Source organism: Erpetoichthys calabaricus, chromosome 16 (assembly GCF_900747795.2).
Source record: "Erpetoichthys calabaricus chromosome 16, fErpCal1.3, whole genome shotgun sequence".
Lineage (NCBI taxonomy): Eukaryota > Metazoa > Chordata > Cladistia > Polypteriformes > Polypteridae > Erpetoichthys > Erpetoichthys calabaricus.
Window position 1 is genome coordinate 45,872,201 of NC_041409.2, and position 15,525 is coordinate 45,887,725.

At 41.1% G+C, this 15,525-nt stretch overlaps 1 protein-coding gene across 2 annotated transcripts in view; it reads left to right on the forward strand.

Annotated features, from left to right (window-relative positions):
- The window catches only part of LOC114666552 (signaling lymphocytic activation molecule-like), a 311,763-nt gene that overhangs the window by 37,858 nt on the left and 258,380 nt on the right, over positions 1–15,525 (forward strand). Inside the window, exon 4 of one of the 2 annotated variants that reach the window (XM_051920087.1) lies at positions 85–255. The exons of the other annotated variant lie outside the window; for it this stretch is intronic. Within the exon in view, the coding sequence (XP_051776047.1) occupies positions 85–176 (92 nt within the window). The 3' untranslated portion in view covers positions 177–255. Of the gene's footprint in view, positions 1–84; positions 256–15,525 lie in introns of those variants that run through there. 2 annotated transcript variants of the gene reach the window in all.

Consider the following 15,525-nt stretch of genomic DNA (forward strand, 5'->3'; position numbering starts at 1 on the left):
ATTTAGAGTAATCTGTACTTCTGAAAATATTTTATAACATAATGTTCCTTTATTAACTTTGTTTCTAAATGTTCTTTTTTACAGCAATCACGAATGATTCCCATCGACACCAGACACTTCTAATCATTGCCTTCTTCTTCGTATTGTTTGTGATAATCTGTAGTAATCTGTGGTAATCTGTTTGTGATAATGTTTGTTTCTAAGAAAAAAATAAAGAAAACTGTTAATTGAGAGATCAATAAATGCTGTATTTTAGGTATGGCTATTATTTTAGACAAAAAATAATTATATTCAGTAAAGATCAGCTGGAGATCAAAAGCAAGAAAGATAATTTTTACATGTCCTGCAACTCATTTTGCACAAATTGCAGTGTTAGTTACCGTTATGAAAATGAGCATAATCGTAATTTAGAAGACATTGGACTAGTCATATAGACTGTCATTTTGAATATTAATAAATGTATTAATGATTCTGTTTCAGGATTAGTTATAAAGTAACACCAGAATGAACACCATAATCATGAAATGAAGAAGAGTTAAATGCAGGTGTATGGATAAATTGATTAATGACAACTAGTTATGGCAAGGGCGGCACGGTGGCGCAGTGGGTAGCGCTGCTGCCTCGCAGTTGGGAGATCTGGGGACCCGGGTTCACTTCCCGGGTCCTCCCTGCGTGGAGTTTGCATGTTCTCCCCGTGTCTGCGTGGGTTTCCTCCGGGCGCTCCGGTTTCCTCCCACAGTCCAAAGACATGCAGGTTAGGTGGATTGGCGATTCTAAATTGGCCCTAGTGTGTGCTTGGTGTGTGGGTGTGTTTGTGTGTGTCCTGCGGTGGGTTGGCACCCTGCCCGGGATTGGTTCCCTGCCTTGTGCCCTGTGTTGGCTGGGATTGGCTCCAGCAGACCCCCGTGACCCTGTGTTCGGATTCAGCGGGTTGGAAAATGGATGGATGGATAGTTATGGCAAGTCAAATTATCATTTAGAGATATTTTTAAAACATTTAAGATCTCTCAATATTTAAAGGTATCTCCAAATCATTTATAGATATCTGTAAATGATTTAAAGATATATGGCAATTATTTAAAGATATCTTTAAATGTATGTCTAATTAAGATATCTTTAATGAACTTCAAGATATCTTTAAATCATTTAGAGAGATCTTTAAATTACTTCCTTTTCATGTAAAAATCGTATTCCTTGTTCAATAATCACATCACTTCCTTTGAATGACTTCCATTATTCGTTCTTTAATAGAAGAAATTAGATTTATAAATACTGTATAATTTGTATTTCTGTATTCCATTGTGGCACTAGTGTATTCTGATAATCAGAGGTAATGTACTTTATTCATTTAGTAGTAATTTTTTCACAGTTTGAATTACAAATAGTGAGCATGTGAAGTATCAATGGAAGCTAACATAATTTGTTAGTATGTTTTGGTTTCTGTTAGTTTGAATAAGGCATTTGATTCCCGTCCAAATCTTCAAAATTTTACCCTTTCATCCTGGCATTGTTCCATATTTCTTTTGTCTATATGTGTTGCTGTGTAGAATATGAAATGTGTCTGTGATTGTTTGCGGCATATATGTTTGCTGTGCTTAAGTTGTCAGCAGAATTGGTTATTTGGTTATTTTCATCATGTTTATCATAAAGCTTTCCTATGTAGATGATACATGTGTGCATATGTATACTGTATAGTTTTCCTTTTGATGCTCATTTAGATATCTGTAAGTCATTTAAAGATATCTCTAAATACAGTACACCTCCAAAATTCGCGGGGGTTACGTTCCTAGTAAATTCGTCATAATTTAATTTAATTAAAATACAGTAAAATGTACAGGTACTCACCAATGATAGTAGTTATACAGACAGCTATTGTCACACGGATGATTGATGACTTTAAGCCCCGCCTCCAAATATGATGGATTAATTTAAGCCCCGCCCCAAAATATAAAAATATGATTTATGAAAATATGATTTATGAAAATATGAAAATATAATTTATGAAAATATGTAAATATAAAAATATGAAATATACCCCGCCCCTGGGGGTGGAGAAGGGTAATGAAGGGTTGGACCACCATCATAATTGATCATCTCTAAACTCCGCCTTTTAGGGTGGGTCTTTCATAAACCGAACCCTTATCACGCCCCATTAACAATACTCACACCCCCAAGGTACGCCTTTTCTCTCTAACAGCCTATAGGGTTAGGGGTGAGGCGTGTCGCTCAACCCCAACTGTGGGAGGAGACGAAAGAGTTCTTGTATAAAATTCTAGTAATTTAGTGAAAACGCCATGACACACAAAAGCAAACAGAATGGACGGTCTTGTGAATGCTCCTAAGAAACTGAAAGCAAACAGGGTGTCCAGAAGGACTGATTTATGGGAACCACGCTTCAGCTCTGCCTGGTATGATTCTAACTGTGCTTTGAGTCGGGTAGAGGTAAAAAGAAATGCTGAGGGATAGCTCACGGTAGCGGTTTCCAAGAAGAAGCCTATCCTTCCCGAATATAAAGAGGCCGGTCACGAAGAGGGGGAGGAAGATCAAGAAAATGAGATAAAGGAACGAGTGAGTGAAATTCATTTTTCTATAAAAGACTGGACTTTTTTTAAAGCTCTTGTTCCAAATATTGATGAGGCTATTTATCAAGGAAAACTGTCCGACCAAATGAAAAGAATTAAAAGAAAATTGGAAGAGGAGTTTAGCCTATTGAATAATTCATGCTCGGAGGAGGAGGAAGAAAATTGGGAGACAACCGCCCCCTAAGTGAGTGGAGATAAATACAGAGGTCTTTTTCATAGACTACATTAACCTAAAACACTATCGAGATGTCTTCAACTAACTACCCTACTGCAGCTGGTGCTAGCTGGGCTGGTCATCTCCCTGTTCTCTCGGCCTCTGAGGTGGCAGAAGTCCTCAACACTTTGATGCGCTCCGAAGAACCGAGCTCCGGTGGTATGGAACATACGTCGCCGCTGACTACCTGTTTTGGCCGGCTAACCCTCAAGCCAACACCGCCTACTCTACTCCCGACGAGATGATGATGACTGACACTAACCTACAACCCCACTACTCTGCTGCAGACCAGATGCTGACAACCAACGATGTGTTTTGGTTGGGTAACAACCAGCACCCTGCCGGCTATGTTCCTGATCAGGCATGTTGGTCTATGGAACAGACGGCTGCCATCAATTGCCTGTTTTGGCCCGACGACATCGTACCTAACTCCGGGTACTCTGCTCCTAACTACTCTCATTCAGACCCGCTGTCTTGGCTGGATCTTCTGATGCCCTCAACTGACCAGATCTATTGGCCTGAGCCTCAGTTACCCGCCCCTGATGATATGTATTGGCTGGACAGTCTCCTGGAGAACTGTACAGTACCTGACCTTTTTGTCCCTGCTGAGGATGCCCTGGGGAGCCTAACGAGTGCTGAGGAGATAGCCATACAGGCCATGCGGCAAGAAGAGGCCGTGGACGAACTGGTAGATGCTGTGTTCGCTTGGAAGACATCGTCCCAGGATGCTGATTATGAGGGCATGGACGTTGAACAAACTGACGGGCCCCTGGGTGAAACACTTCGAAAGACTCTGAAACTGATCAAGAGTTTGATTGCGGCTCTGCTGGACATAATAGTCGATCGGGACCTAAAAAGCACCTGTCAAGGTTGTTTCATAGATCACCCCAGCCAGACGCAGCATACGTGTCTGTTTGAGCCTGACTCTGTTTATCGGGTTGGCTGGTTTCAAGAGGTTCTGACTGATTTCTGCAAACCATGGCTCAGGAGCCTGGTCATAAGGACTCTGGTTTGCTTCAACATCTTTCCGCCTTTTCACAAGGTTCATTCATTTGTTCAAAATGCTGTCGACGATCTGGAAAATGAACATTCTATTAACGAGGCTATTGTATAAGCCTTTCACAACATGGACGATCCCTCTTACTCAAAAATATGTGAAATAGCCAATGCTTTCTCTAAAAGGCATTTTTCTGTACCTGACATGACCGATGCACCTTTGGGGTTTTACGGGGAATACGACATAGAAAAATCAGATGAAGTGTCTGAACTCAATGTGCCTGTGCTATGAAATGTTTTTGTCTGTTTTTAATCATGCTGTTTTGAAATTTTAATAATGTTTTTAATCATGCTATTTTGAAAATTACCAATAAAGCCTCATTTAATTTTTAAACCATTGACATTTTTCTTTCACCGTCGGCGATGGACGGTTACATGAAAAAAGTTTATTATAACCCGGAAAATCTTGGCAGCTTTGGGGGAAAAGACTCTTTGAAAAGAGCTCTTGAGGTTTCGGGTCAGAAAAGTAATGACCAACAGGTGGCGGATTGGTTATCTGGTCAATATGCTTATAGAATTCACAAACCAGCTAGAAGACATTTTAGGAGAAATAAGGTTTATGTATCCGATATAGGCTCGCAATGGCAGAAGGATTTAGCGGACATGACAAATGTGTCCGAGCATAATCGGGGTTATAAATATTTGTTAACCTGTATCGATGTACTTTCTAAGTACGAGTGGATACGGCCCCTGAAGAATAAAATGGGTAAGGAAGTGACAAGAGCCTTCCAAGACATTCTGAGCTCTGGTCGAACTCCAAAGAAGCTCCAGACCGATAAGGAGTAAGAGTTTTTCAACCGAGATTTTCAAAAGCTGCTAAAAAAGATCAGAATAAAACATTTCACCACAGGAAACGAATTAAAGGCCTCTGTGGTGGAGAAATTTAACCGTACACTAAAATCTAAAATGTGGAAATATTTCAGCACGTATAATGCGAGAAAATACATCGATAAATTGCCGGATCTAGTATACTCTTACAACAAAAGTTATCATCGAAGCATAAAAATGGCTCCTTCCGATGTAAACATGTTAAATTCCTGGAAAGTTTTCAGAAACTTATATGGCGTAGCCAACCCCCCGGGTCCGTCGTTGTTTAAGTTCAAAGTAGGAGATATAGTTAGGGTGTCTAAACGTATCTGAACTTGTACCTAGGGCACCGGCTGTGTACAAACTGAAAGACTACGATGCTGAAGAGATTGTAGGATCCTTTTACGACCCTGAATTACAGAAAATTAAAGTCGAAACCACAGATGTTTACAGGATCAAAAAAATACTGGCTAGGAAAGTTAAGAATAAAAAACGACTCATTTTAGTCAAATGGCTCAGCTGGCCAGAAAAATTTAACAGCTGGATACCAGAGAGCCAAGCCCAAGATGTTCAATAAAATCCAGAATGCCCCTAATCGACTCATCATTCTCTAGCGGTATACGATGGAGCGCAAAAGTTTTTTTGTGACTCTACCGAGCAACGCTTCCGCAGACATTTTCCCTAACAACACAATTTCCAATTTCATGACGAAGCTTGCTAAACCCATAGAATTAGAAGGTTCTTGGGAAGTCGGTCTAGCAGAAATTCAGTACCCACATACGTGGAATACCATAGACAAACCGGATAACGAATTCTACGTTTCAGCTCTGGGGGTAAAAAAACATTACTACATTCCATGCGGATATTACAAAGGTATTCACGACCTACTGTCTTTTATGAATTCGACAACCTTAAGCCTACCCACTTTGACAGATGTTGCAGCTGGATCTGTCCCTTCTGAGAACCCTGCAAAATTCAGTTATAATGCTGTGGAAAGAAGAGTCTATGTGGTACCGGGTGAAAAGGATGAAACTATACACTTAAAAGGACAGCTGGGTCGAAAATATTAGGATTGCATCCTGATCAGACTCGGGGGTTAACTTACAAGGCTCCTTTCCCCACCAATATCAGGGCTGGCTTTTACACGTTGTACGTGTACGGGGATATGGTATATCATCAGAGATTCGGAGACAGCTACGTATCCCTTTTGAGGTGCGTTCATATAGAGGATCAGGTGAATAAAATTACAACCATCACATACGACAAACCGCATTATGCCCCAGCCAGCAAGAATCATTTTGACACAGTGACTATTGAAATAAAGACGGACCAGAACAAAAACGTGCCATTTCAGTTTGGTAAGGTGATAGTGAAGTTGCATTTCAGACCTGTCAGGCATTATATGCACGACTGAAACAATGAGGTCTTACCAGGACCCGACACCTTACATCCAATATTATCAGACCCAAGCGGGTAACGGATTACTGGGATTCTCTGGATCCCCTGTAATGTATGGTGGGGGGATTGGAGGTATATTTCGAGGATTGTTTACAAGAGCTTTACCTCTCCTGAAAAAAGGCTTTGACATCGCAAAACCACATATCAAATCCGTGGCTAAAAATATTGTAAAAGATGTGATCACAGGGGCTATATCCAGTGCGGCAGGTGGAGTCCTAGAAAAGCAGGAGGGAGCGGGCTTGATGGTAATGAGAAAGACAAAACGCAAGAGACCACTGGGGTTGCATGAGGCCCCACCAGCTAAAAAGGCAAGACGCACTATTTTTACAGCATTTTCTAAACGTCGTCAGAAGAGGAACAAGACTAAAGCAAGCAAAAAGAAGAAGAGAGACATTTTTTTAAGAGAAGATGGCTTTCATACACAGAATGTCCGAAGAGTGTGTCAAATCTGAACTGGACCTGTTTACTGTGCCTTTCACTCAAACGAGTGTAGATAAAGTATATACGTTGAAGTCCCACTGCTCTCAGCCCTCTCTGAAGTAGCTCCGCTAGAATTTCTCATAGCCGGAAATGGGGAAGATTACCTTGACTTGAATAACACTCTTCTACACCTAAGGGGAAAGATAGTGAACGCTGACGGGACTAACATACCTGCCGGTGCAAAGGTCGGATTTGTCAACTACCCTATAGCCAGTTTGTTTTCGCAAGTTGATGTTACCCTGGGGGACCGCCTAATATCGCAGAGTTCAAATTGTTATCCTTACAGAGCTGTCTTAGAAGGCCTGCTGAATTACAGCCAAGAGATTCTTCATTCTCAGTTTGCTACAGGACTTTTTTACAAAGATACACTTAACAAATTGGAAGAGACAGATCCCGATGGAGAAAACATCGGTTTTAATAACAGAAGCGCCTATACGGCCGGTAGCAGGACTGTTGAACTTCTGGGACACATACATACAGATCTCTTTCTCCAGGAAAAACTGTTATTGAACGGCATAGACATTAAGATTAAAATGGTTCTGAACAAAGATGAATTCTGCTTAATGTCCGGTGATGCCGAACGTTACAAAGTAATCATAACATCAGCATCCCTGTTTGTAAAAAAAGTAAAAGTTTCACCGGCCGTGAAATTAGGGCACACTCATGCCCTTACAACAGCCAATGCTAAATACCCTGTGGAAAGGGTGAATATGAAAGTATTCAGTATGCCCACGGAAATCCGAGTATGCAATCAAGAAAACCTGTTTCTGGGTCAACTACCAAAGTATGTGGTGATTGGCATGGTGGATAATGAGGCCTTTTCGGGGTCTTATACACGGAACCCGTTCAATTTCAAACACAATGATGTAGAGTTCTTGGCTCTGTACATGGACGGTGAACAGATTCCGGCCAAACCTTTTCAACCAGACTTTGTAAGCGGCAACAGTGCCAGAGAATATTATAACCTGGTATTGGCCACTGATAAGCATTTGAAGGATCAAGCTCTGTCTATCAGCCATTCAGAGTTCTCGCAAGGATATACTCTTTTTGCTTTTGATCTAACCCCCGATCAAGAATGCGGTGATCATTTTTCATTAGTTAAAACTGGAAACATGAGATTTGAATTACGCTTCCGCGTCCCTCTCCCTCAGACCGTCAATCTAATAATACATGCGGTCTTTGACAACATCATCGAAATCAACCAGAGACGTAATGTTCTGTATGACTACTAATAAATACCATGAATACAAAACAATTAACAGAAAGAACTACTGTCCCAAGATCCCTACACCAAAAGATATTTCCACGGTGTGCTGGCGTGTGACCAGCTACCGGAAAAAAATAACGCTGTGCCAGCCATGTTTGTAGTGAATACTCACCGTCAAACCCAACCTGGAGAACACTGGCTGGGGTTTAACTTACAGAAGACGGAAATGGGGAGTTTTTTGATTCCTATGGAAATCCTCCGGACTTTATCTACTTCCCGAATGACATTTACCGTTTCTTAAGCAAAAACTGTAGACAAATCATTTACAATAAACGGCAGCTTCAAAGTTGGTTCTCGGACAAATGCGGTCAACACTGCCTCTTCTATCTGAATCAGAGAGGAAAAGGTCTCCTGTACACCTCTGCAATAAAAAAGTATTCTGAGGACGTGAACAATAATGACGCTATGGTCTCTAAATTTGTTCGTTCCTGGCTTCCTTCACCAGGACTCTGTTTTTATCAGTACCCCTGCGTGCAAAAATCAGAGAACTATAAATATTTCAATAGACGGTTAAAGGATGAGGACACTCTGTAAAGAGATAAAATTGTATTTAATAAACAAATAATTTTACAAATTAATAAGTGAACCATTCCAGTCTTTTTTTTCTCGGTTTCCGTCAGTAGGGGCTAACTTCTGTTTGATGAACAGGGAGGGGGGTGGCAGGTGGCTTAAAACTTTCAAGGAGTTCTCTCGTTTCATCATTAGTTACGACAGAAAATGGAATGTTCAAACCAGCCATGGCGTTTACAAATTCCTTACACCCACGCGGTCTCCTATGTTCAAGTATTGTATGAGAAGCGGTCAGATTACGTACCAAATCCACCATGTTGGAGCCGACCAAAGGTTTACCTTCTAACAACAGCTCTCCACAATTATTCCAAAACGCGTGATTGGGATTAACAGACATTTTATGTAAAACAAATTCAACATTTTCCTTTGCTTTTACAGGTGCGCTTCTCAAAACCTCTTGCCAAACCTTGTCCTCAGACACCTTGACTGTTCTAACATTTCCCTCGACATTTTCTTCTTTTGGTAATACGAGCGTCAGACTGCTAGTTTCTTTATCGGCCTTTTTAACTAGCGTCAGATATCTCTGCAAGATAGAAGTGTAAAGCTTCACCTTCTCATCAGCCCCTATATCACAGCGTTGCAGGACGTTTCCCATTTCCTTCTCCAGTTCAGTTTCCGTGGCGCTCAAGAGATTGTTCGGGTTAGCACTCTTTTGCTGAAAAAGAGACATTTGTTGCTGCCGTACCAAATACATTTTTTGAGCGTATTCCATGTTTATGCTCTAGAAGTTAATAAACTGGATATGAATGGCACGGCGACACTTAAAAGAGCTTCCAAAAAGCCTCCTTTCTGGTTCAAAATAGCTTTCTTCTTTTTTAAGGTTAGTTTTCTGTCACTTATTTTTCTGACGGCTGTTTTATGCTTCTTGAGTTGCTTAAACTGTTTGGGCAAAAGAGGTATATTACCTTTTAAAGTATTACAGGCTATTTCGGACAAAGCATTAATTAAATCGTCAGAAGAGGCATTTATAAGAATTTTCCGGCAGTGACAAGAGCAATGGAGTAATATGTAACTTTGACTCAGAACAGCTTCTTTTATCTTTTCACAGTGTACACAACCGGCCAATCGGGCGGAAATAGACCTGTTCTTAATCTCAGTTCGTCGGGGGTCTGTGCCTTTAAATCCACTAAGAGATAGCCGTATGGTAATTTTGTAGCATCTTTAAAAGCTTCCAAAAAGAACTTAACACGCCCCGGATACATTTGGCGGGCCAAGGTAGTAATCTGCAATTTGTCCCTGGGGTTTTTAAAAAGAGTAATATAATTGGCGTTAAGATTAATCGTTTGGCTTTTCTTTCCTTGAAAGAATAAATTTTGAACCAAGTAAATGATAGACAGGTTCCGATAATGAGTATATTTTGTGAAAGCTTTTTCTATTTCCTGGCTTTCGCTAGCCAATTCCATCAGATCATCTATAATGACCAAATTTATTTTCTCAGGAGGGAGAAGTTCGTCATTGCATAAAGACTTTGGGAACCCCTCAATAAATTTTAATTGCTGAAATTTAGCCGATAGCTCGTCGTACATTTTCTGCCAGCAACTATAAAACCATATTATATTTTGAAAAGGTTGAGACACAACGTGGTTCGAATGTTCCAATAATTTTTTCACATAATAGGATTTACCGGAACAACAGGGCCCCGAGATAATTTTAGTGAAGGGGTGTTGAAGGCGTGCGTCAAAATCTCTTTTAGTAGCCATAAGGTCTTGTGTTGTAATCTTTTAGGAGAACCCTCTTGTTATACACCACTTTGAATTTCTTCCTGAGTGGTCTGTTTTCTAAAGTGAAACATTTTTTATTTCGACGGATCTGCTTACCGTGAACCAGTAACTCTTGAGGAGGGGTTTCATGAGACGTCACAAAATTTTTAACTAGATTGGTTAGTGACTCAAGGTTTACAATTTTACCGGTTTCGTGATTGATGGTGATACCTTTTACCTTCATACATGTTTTGCCTTGTACCGTTTTATACCCGTATGTCTTTGGACCACCTGATGCAAATTCGGTAATATAATCACCAGGATTTAACTCACTGGTGAGCTCTCCTAAATAGTCACCCAGAGGAGGATTGTACAGACCAGGCTGAGAAGTAAAAATGACCGAGTCAGTGTTGTGGTACAACACCCTTTCCCCAAGACTGTCCAGTAAATCATACAACTCTAACCGGGCATAGGCCGTGGTGAAAGCAGCAATGACAACATTAACACTATCAGGTAGGGTAAACTTTTCATCGGCGTACTTCCATTGTATTTGAGCAATATCATCACCGAAAAATTCAAAATAAGAAATATTATACTGTTTGGAGAAAATATATTGCAAGGATTCCTCACCGTCCTTGACTAAGCTAGTTGTGAGATGGAGAGGTTTTTGCCCAAATTTACCCCAAAGAGAATTTAAAAACAACTTTGAAATCTGTCTCTTAGCTGGAGTTACGGCAATGTTATCGCGGTCCAATTGTACACCTTCCTTCTGATAATAATCTAAAATATACTGGTCTCGGGAAGCCTCATCCGTACACCAGGCTGGATAACCCGATGCCTCCTGCTTGCCTTTTAGATGAAGCTTGATATAGTCTGAGAATAACTCAGAAGTATGTTCGGCCAAATCTCGTATACTTTTGAAACTTTATAACCTTTGTCAATGGCCTTTGCTATTTCCACACTGCACCAAGTACCGGTTAAAGCTCTCTCATCCTCTGTGTGACTACAGTCCACAGTCTGAGCTTCTATCTTAGCACAGGTGCGACAGAGGGTGAACATTAATTTCCCGCAAAACCTGAGAGGCAGGACTGGAAAATTGAGATCACGTGGAGGCTGGACGGTGGCTTTAATTAAGCCAAAATACTGTCTGAGATCGCCAAACTGCTGAAAAATGATGACCGACCGGGTACAGTTTTGTTTTATTCACAAACAGGTACAAGCTAGTGAAATCATAATAGTGAATCTGTTCGGTACCTACTGCCTTGTGGTACAATTTTATGGCATTGGTACGGCCGCCGAACAATGAGTCCCTCGGTTGTATACGTTGAGGGAAATCGCAGTGTTTTAAGAAAGTTTGTAGCCTGAGGTCTTGTTTTTTCATCGTCTCCCAGTCATGCTCCCAGAGCGCACGCACATCTAGTTTAAATTTTGTCCTAAGTATTTCCAATTTTTGCATAAAGTTTTGGTCATGCCGGTTAAAGGATGGGTAGTGTTTAAATCATAACATTCTGGACAGCCGTGATAAAAACAACCAGCAAATTCAAAGGCAGTTGGAATACCTTTAACTATGGCATAGCCGTCAAGATAAAAGGAACCTTTCTTTACTTCCCCAAGGTTTAGAGCATGCCGAATGTTCAATTTTTCTGTTTCACAGAGATACAATAACCATTGAATAGATGCGTTCGAATAGTTTTTCTGACTACTATTGTAATGGTCAGAAGGAATTATACCGATAGACTTTGGAGGCATACAGTTTTGCCTGTACATGGCCATACATAGAGATGCCAGGGTCATGCATTGAAACGGGTCAATATTGCCAATTTTGATGACCTCGTCTCTGAATTTAATGCTGTTCTAAGAATTTCAACATCATTTTTACAATAAAAAGCCATCTCCTCTTTAAAACTAAAAACACCATGCTTGACACTATCGCACCAGGTAAAAAAATTCTTCTTTTTCTTTGGTCATCATGCTCTGGACACCATAGCATTCAGGCTCAGGGTAGCATTCACTGTGTACGTTTTGTAACACAGGGGACACAATTTTGCAGTGTCGCAGGCCACTTCCATATTGTTGGTCTTGTCATTAAATTTAGGAATTGTATGCTGAATAAAACAAAATTGGGACCGGCAGTAACGGTTGCAATCACCACACTTGACAAGTTCTTCAGGGATCGGCCTGCAATCTGAGGAGAAACAGACGTTGCAGTGGCTTTCACAACGATGGCTAAGGATTGAGTGGTAGCTTGTGTAACAGTAGTCACACAAGTATTTCACCCCCAGAAACCCCTTTAAATTCAAAATGCCATAGTAATGGTTATCGTGTAAAAACATAAGATAGGTTTTGGGGTTTCTACCTCGGGAGCTTTCAAATTTTAAAAATTTCTCATTTCTCAGGCACCTGTACCAGACAACAATTTTAATATCCAGCAAGTTTTCAAATTTATGAACATCCGCAAAGGACACTTTTCCATGCTCAGATAATCCAGCCCTGCTCTGAAGATTATACGCTTCAGGCATGCATAACTGCGGATTTTGCATGTACCGGTCATCCATTAAGCTAAGCAGACAAAAAGCAAAACAGAGCTGATTCCCGTAATTATAAGAAATAATTAAATACCTCATTTTCTTTCTAACTATTTCATGATTGAGTAGAGATGATACCTTGCGAGCGCCATGAGCGCCCACACTAGGTGACCGAACAATCTGTGTGACTAGCATCAGAGACTCATCTACTAACACACTCGCATGACTCTGAAGAAGATTCTCTATCTGATGAAGAAAATATTAGAGCCAGTCATCTGTATAAAAACGCTTATATGTAAGGAATCAGCACGCAGTTCTAACTGTACAACATCTTGCGGATTTAAAGTACCTGAAAAACTATCCAGAATTCTTTGCAGCATCTCATGAATACTGTTAAACACCTCCTCGTAAGACTCTAGTTCATAGGCGTCGGCGAAATTTAAGGGGTGTCTTATTTCAGTATGATTAAAAGCAGGTCTGTCGATCTGCTGAAAAATGCCCCGACCGTCATCACTAGAGACAGCAGAGGGCTCGGCCATGCCTGTTACACCTGAAGTAGAAGAGGGTGAAGGTTTAGATACCACAGAACCACCGGACATAACTGGCACAACTGAAGGGGTAACCACAAATGGCTGTGCAATAGGAGCTGAGGAAGCAGTGACTGAAACCAAGGACAAGATTGAAGCAGAGGGGGCAGAGGGGGATACTGAAGCAGACGGCTTGGAAACAGATGGCAGGACTGAAGCAGAGGGCAAGACTGAAGCAGAGGGCAAGACTGAAACAGAGGGGGTAGAGGGGCATACTGAAGCTAGGACCCAGAAGTGGTAACTACAGGGTGCGAGACTGAAGCAGAGGGGGATACTGAAGCAGATGGCTTGGCAGCAGATGGCAGGACTGAAGCAGAGGGAAAGACTGAAACAGAGGGAAAGACTGAAACAGAGGGGGCAGAGGGGCATACTGAAGCAGAGGGAACAGAAGGGATAGCTATAGGTGAAGTAACAGAGACAGAGGAGACTGGAGCAGAGAGTGCAGAGGGGGAGACTGAAACAGGGGGCAAGACTGAAACAGAGGGCAAGACTGAAGATGAGGTGTCAGCAACTGGTGCTGAAGCAGAGGGCCCAGAAGGGATAGAAACAGGGGGCAAGACTGTAGCAGAGGGCCCAGAAGGGTTAACTATAGCTGAAGTAACAGAGACAGAGGAGACTGGAGCAGAAGGTACAAAAGGTATAACTGAAACAGATGTAACCAAAGGGGTAGCTGAGACTGATGTAACCATACTGTGAGAGGGGGCAGCGTTCTGGGTGGGTGGCCCAAAAGGCTGAGCATTTACAGAACCCACGGTGTTTGTTAAACCATGACCCGTTTGAGCATTCACATTTTCGTTCAAAGACCGCTGAAACCTTTCTAACAAGTTATTAATGTTTGCATTTCATCGGGGGTGGCTATTGGATGCAGGGTTTCTAAAAGGCTGTCAAGCTGGTCAAAGTCAATAGGAGTGGTAACAGGTGAAGGAACTCTCATGGCCGCTATTATATTATTCATTTGGAACATGTTTTGATTTTGCCAATTAATATATTCCAATTCATTAAAATATCGGGGTGGTGGAGTAGGCGTTTTTGGGGGCCGAATAGAATAACTAAGTTCATTCACCATATCATTCAATAAACCAACATTTTGAGAACCGCTCCCAGCATCTAAGTCCTCACTTGCATGCCTTTTCCTGCTTTGACCATTGCCTGACATTATTTGGGGAACAAGTTTTCTAAAATAGCATACAATAAAATAACCTTTTCACGTATATCTGGAGAAAGTGGTAAAAGGTCCGGTAATGCACTTTGAAAAATCAACAGCACTTGCTCGATTTCAGCCTTCAACTCAGCAGCCTTAGCAGTGGGATCAAATTTTTCAGGTTCGCCGACTATTTGAGTGAGAAGTCCGGGTGATGATACAAAGGACGGTGAACCCCCGAGTATCTGAGTCAGTAATCCTGGAGAGGCGGGTTCTAAAAAAAAAACAAGCAAGACTGTTTTCTTTAAAAATAAACATTTGCGGCGCACACGCACAATTAGTTCAACTTACCGGGCTGCGTGAAAGAGATGTTCAATAATAGACTGTCCGAGGGCCTTTGCTCCGATTCTAGAGGCTGACTGGAACCTTTGGAAGAATAACCACTCTTTGGAGGCGTAGAGTATTCTGTTAGAAAGTACATATTTAACCCCCAACGCCTTATTTTCTTCCACTCACCCGAACACTCAGTTGAAAGTAGTACTTACGGGTTTCTGGGGACTCTTTGTCTTAGGCAGGATTTTTAGTCTCAAAAAGACAATCTGTGGCAGCTATTAATTATACCAATTCTTACTAGTTAGATTTAAAGAAGTATACAGTTCGGCCTCCGATTCTTCTAAAATATAAAGGACTAGGTTTGTACGTACTTAAAGACAATTCCATTAAAAAGTAATCAGCATGAATATTTCGATTTAAAAGTAAGGCCGAAAGAAGAATTGACTTACTTTTTGAGCAACCAACTGGCCAGAAATTACAGCCTTCTGAAATAAGAAAAATAATTCATTTATAAACTTCTGAGTGTTACGACTAGGTACAGTTTTTTTCATTTAAAAAGCAGAAAACCTACCTCCGGGTGAGAGGTGGCTTGGAGATTGCTCTTCGTCGCTGGAACTATCTGATTTGAAAGCGGATTTATAAAAGAATATCATTTCAGCAGTTTGAAGAGAGAGACGATCGTTAACAGCACATATTTCGATAATCTACACTCACCATCAATCACAGAAGTATTTTTTCCCATGTCAGCCATTGTGGAAGAAAAAACAAAAACACCTACCTTTCAAAAAGATCGCAGAGAAACTTG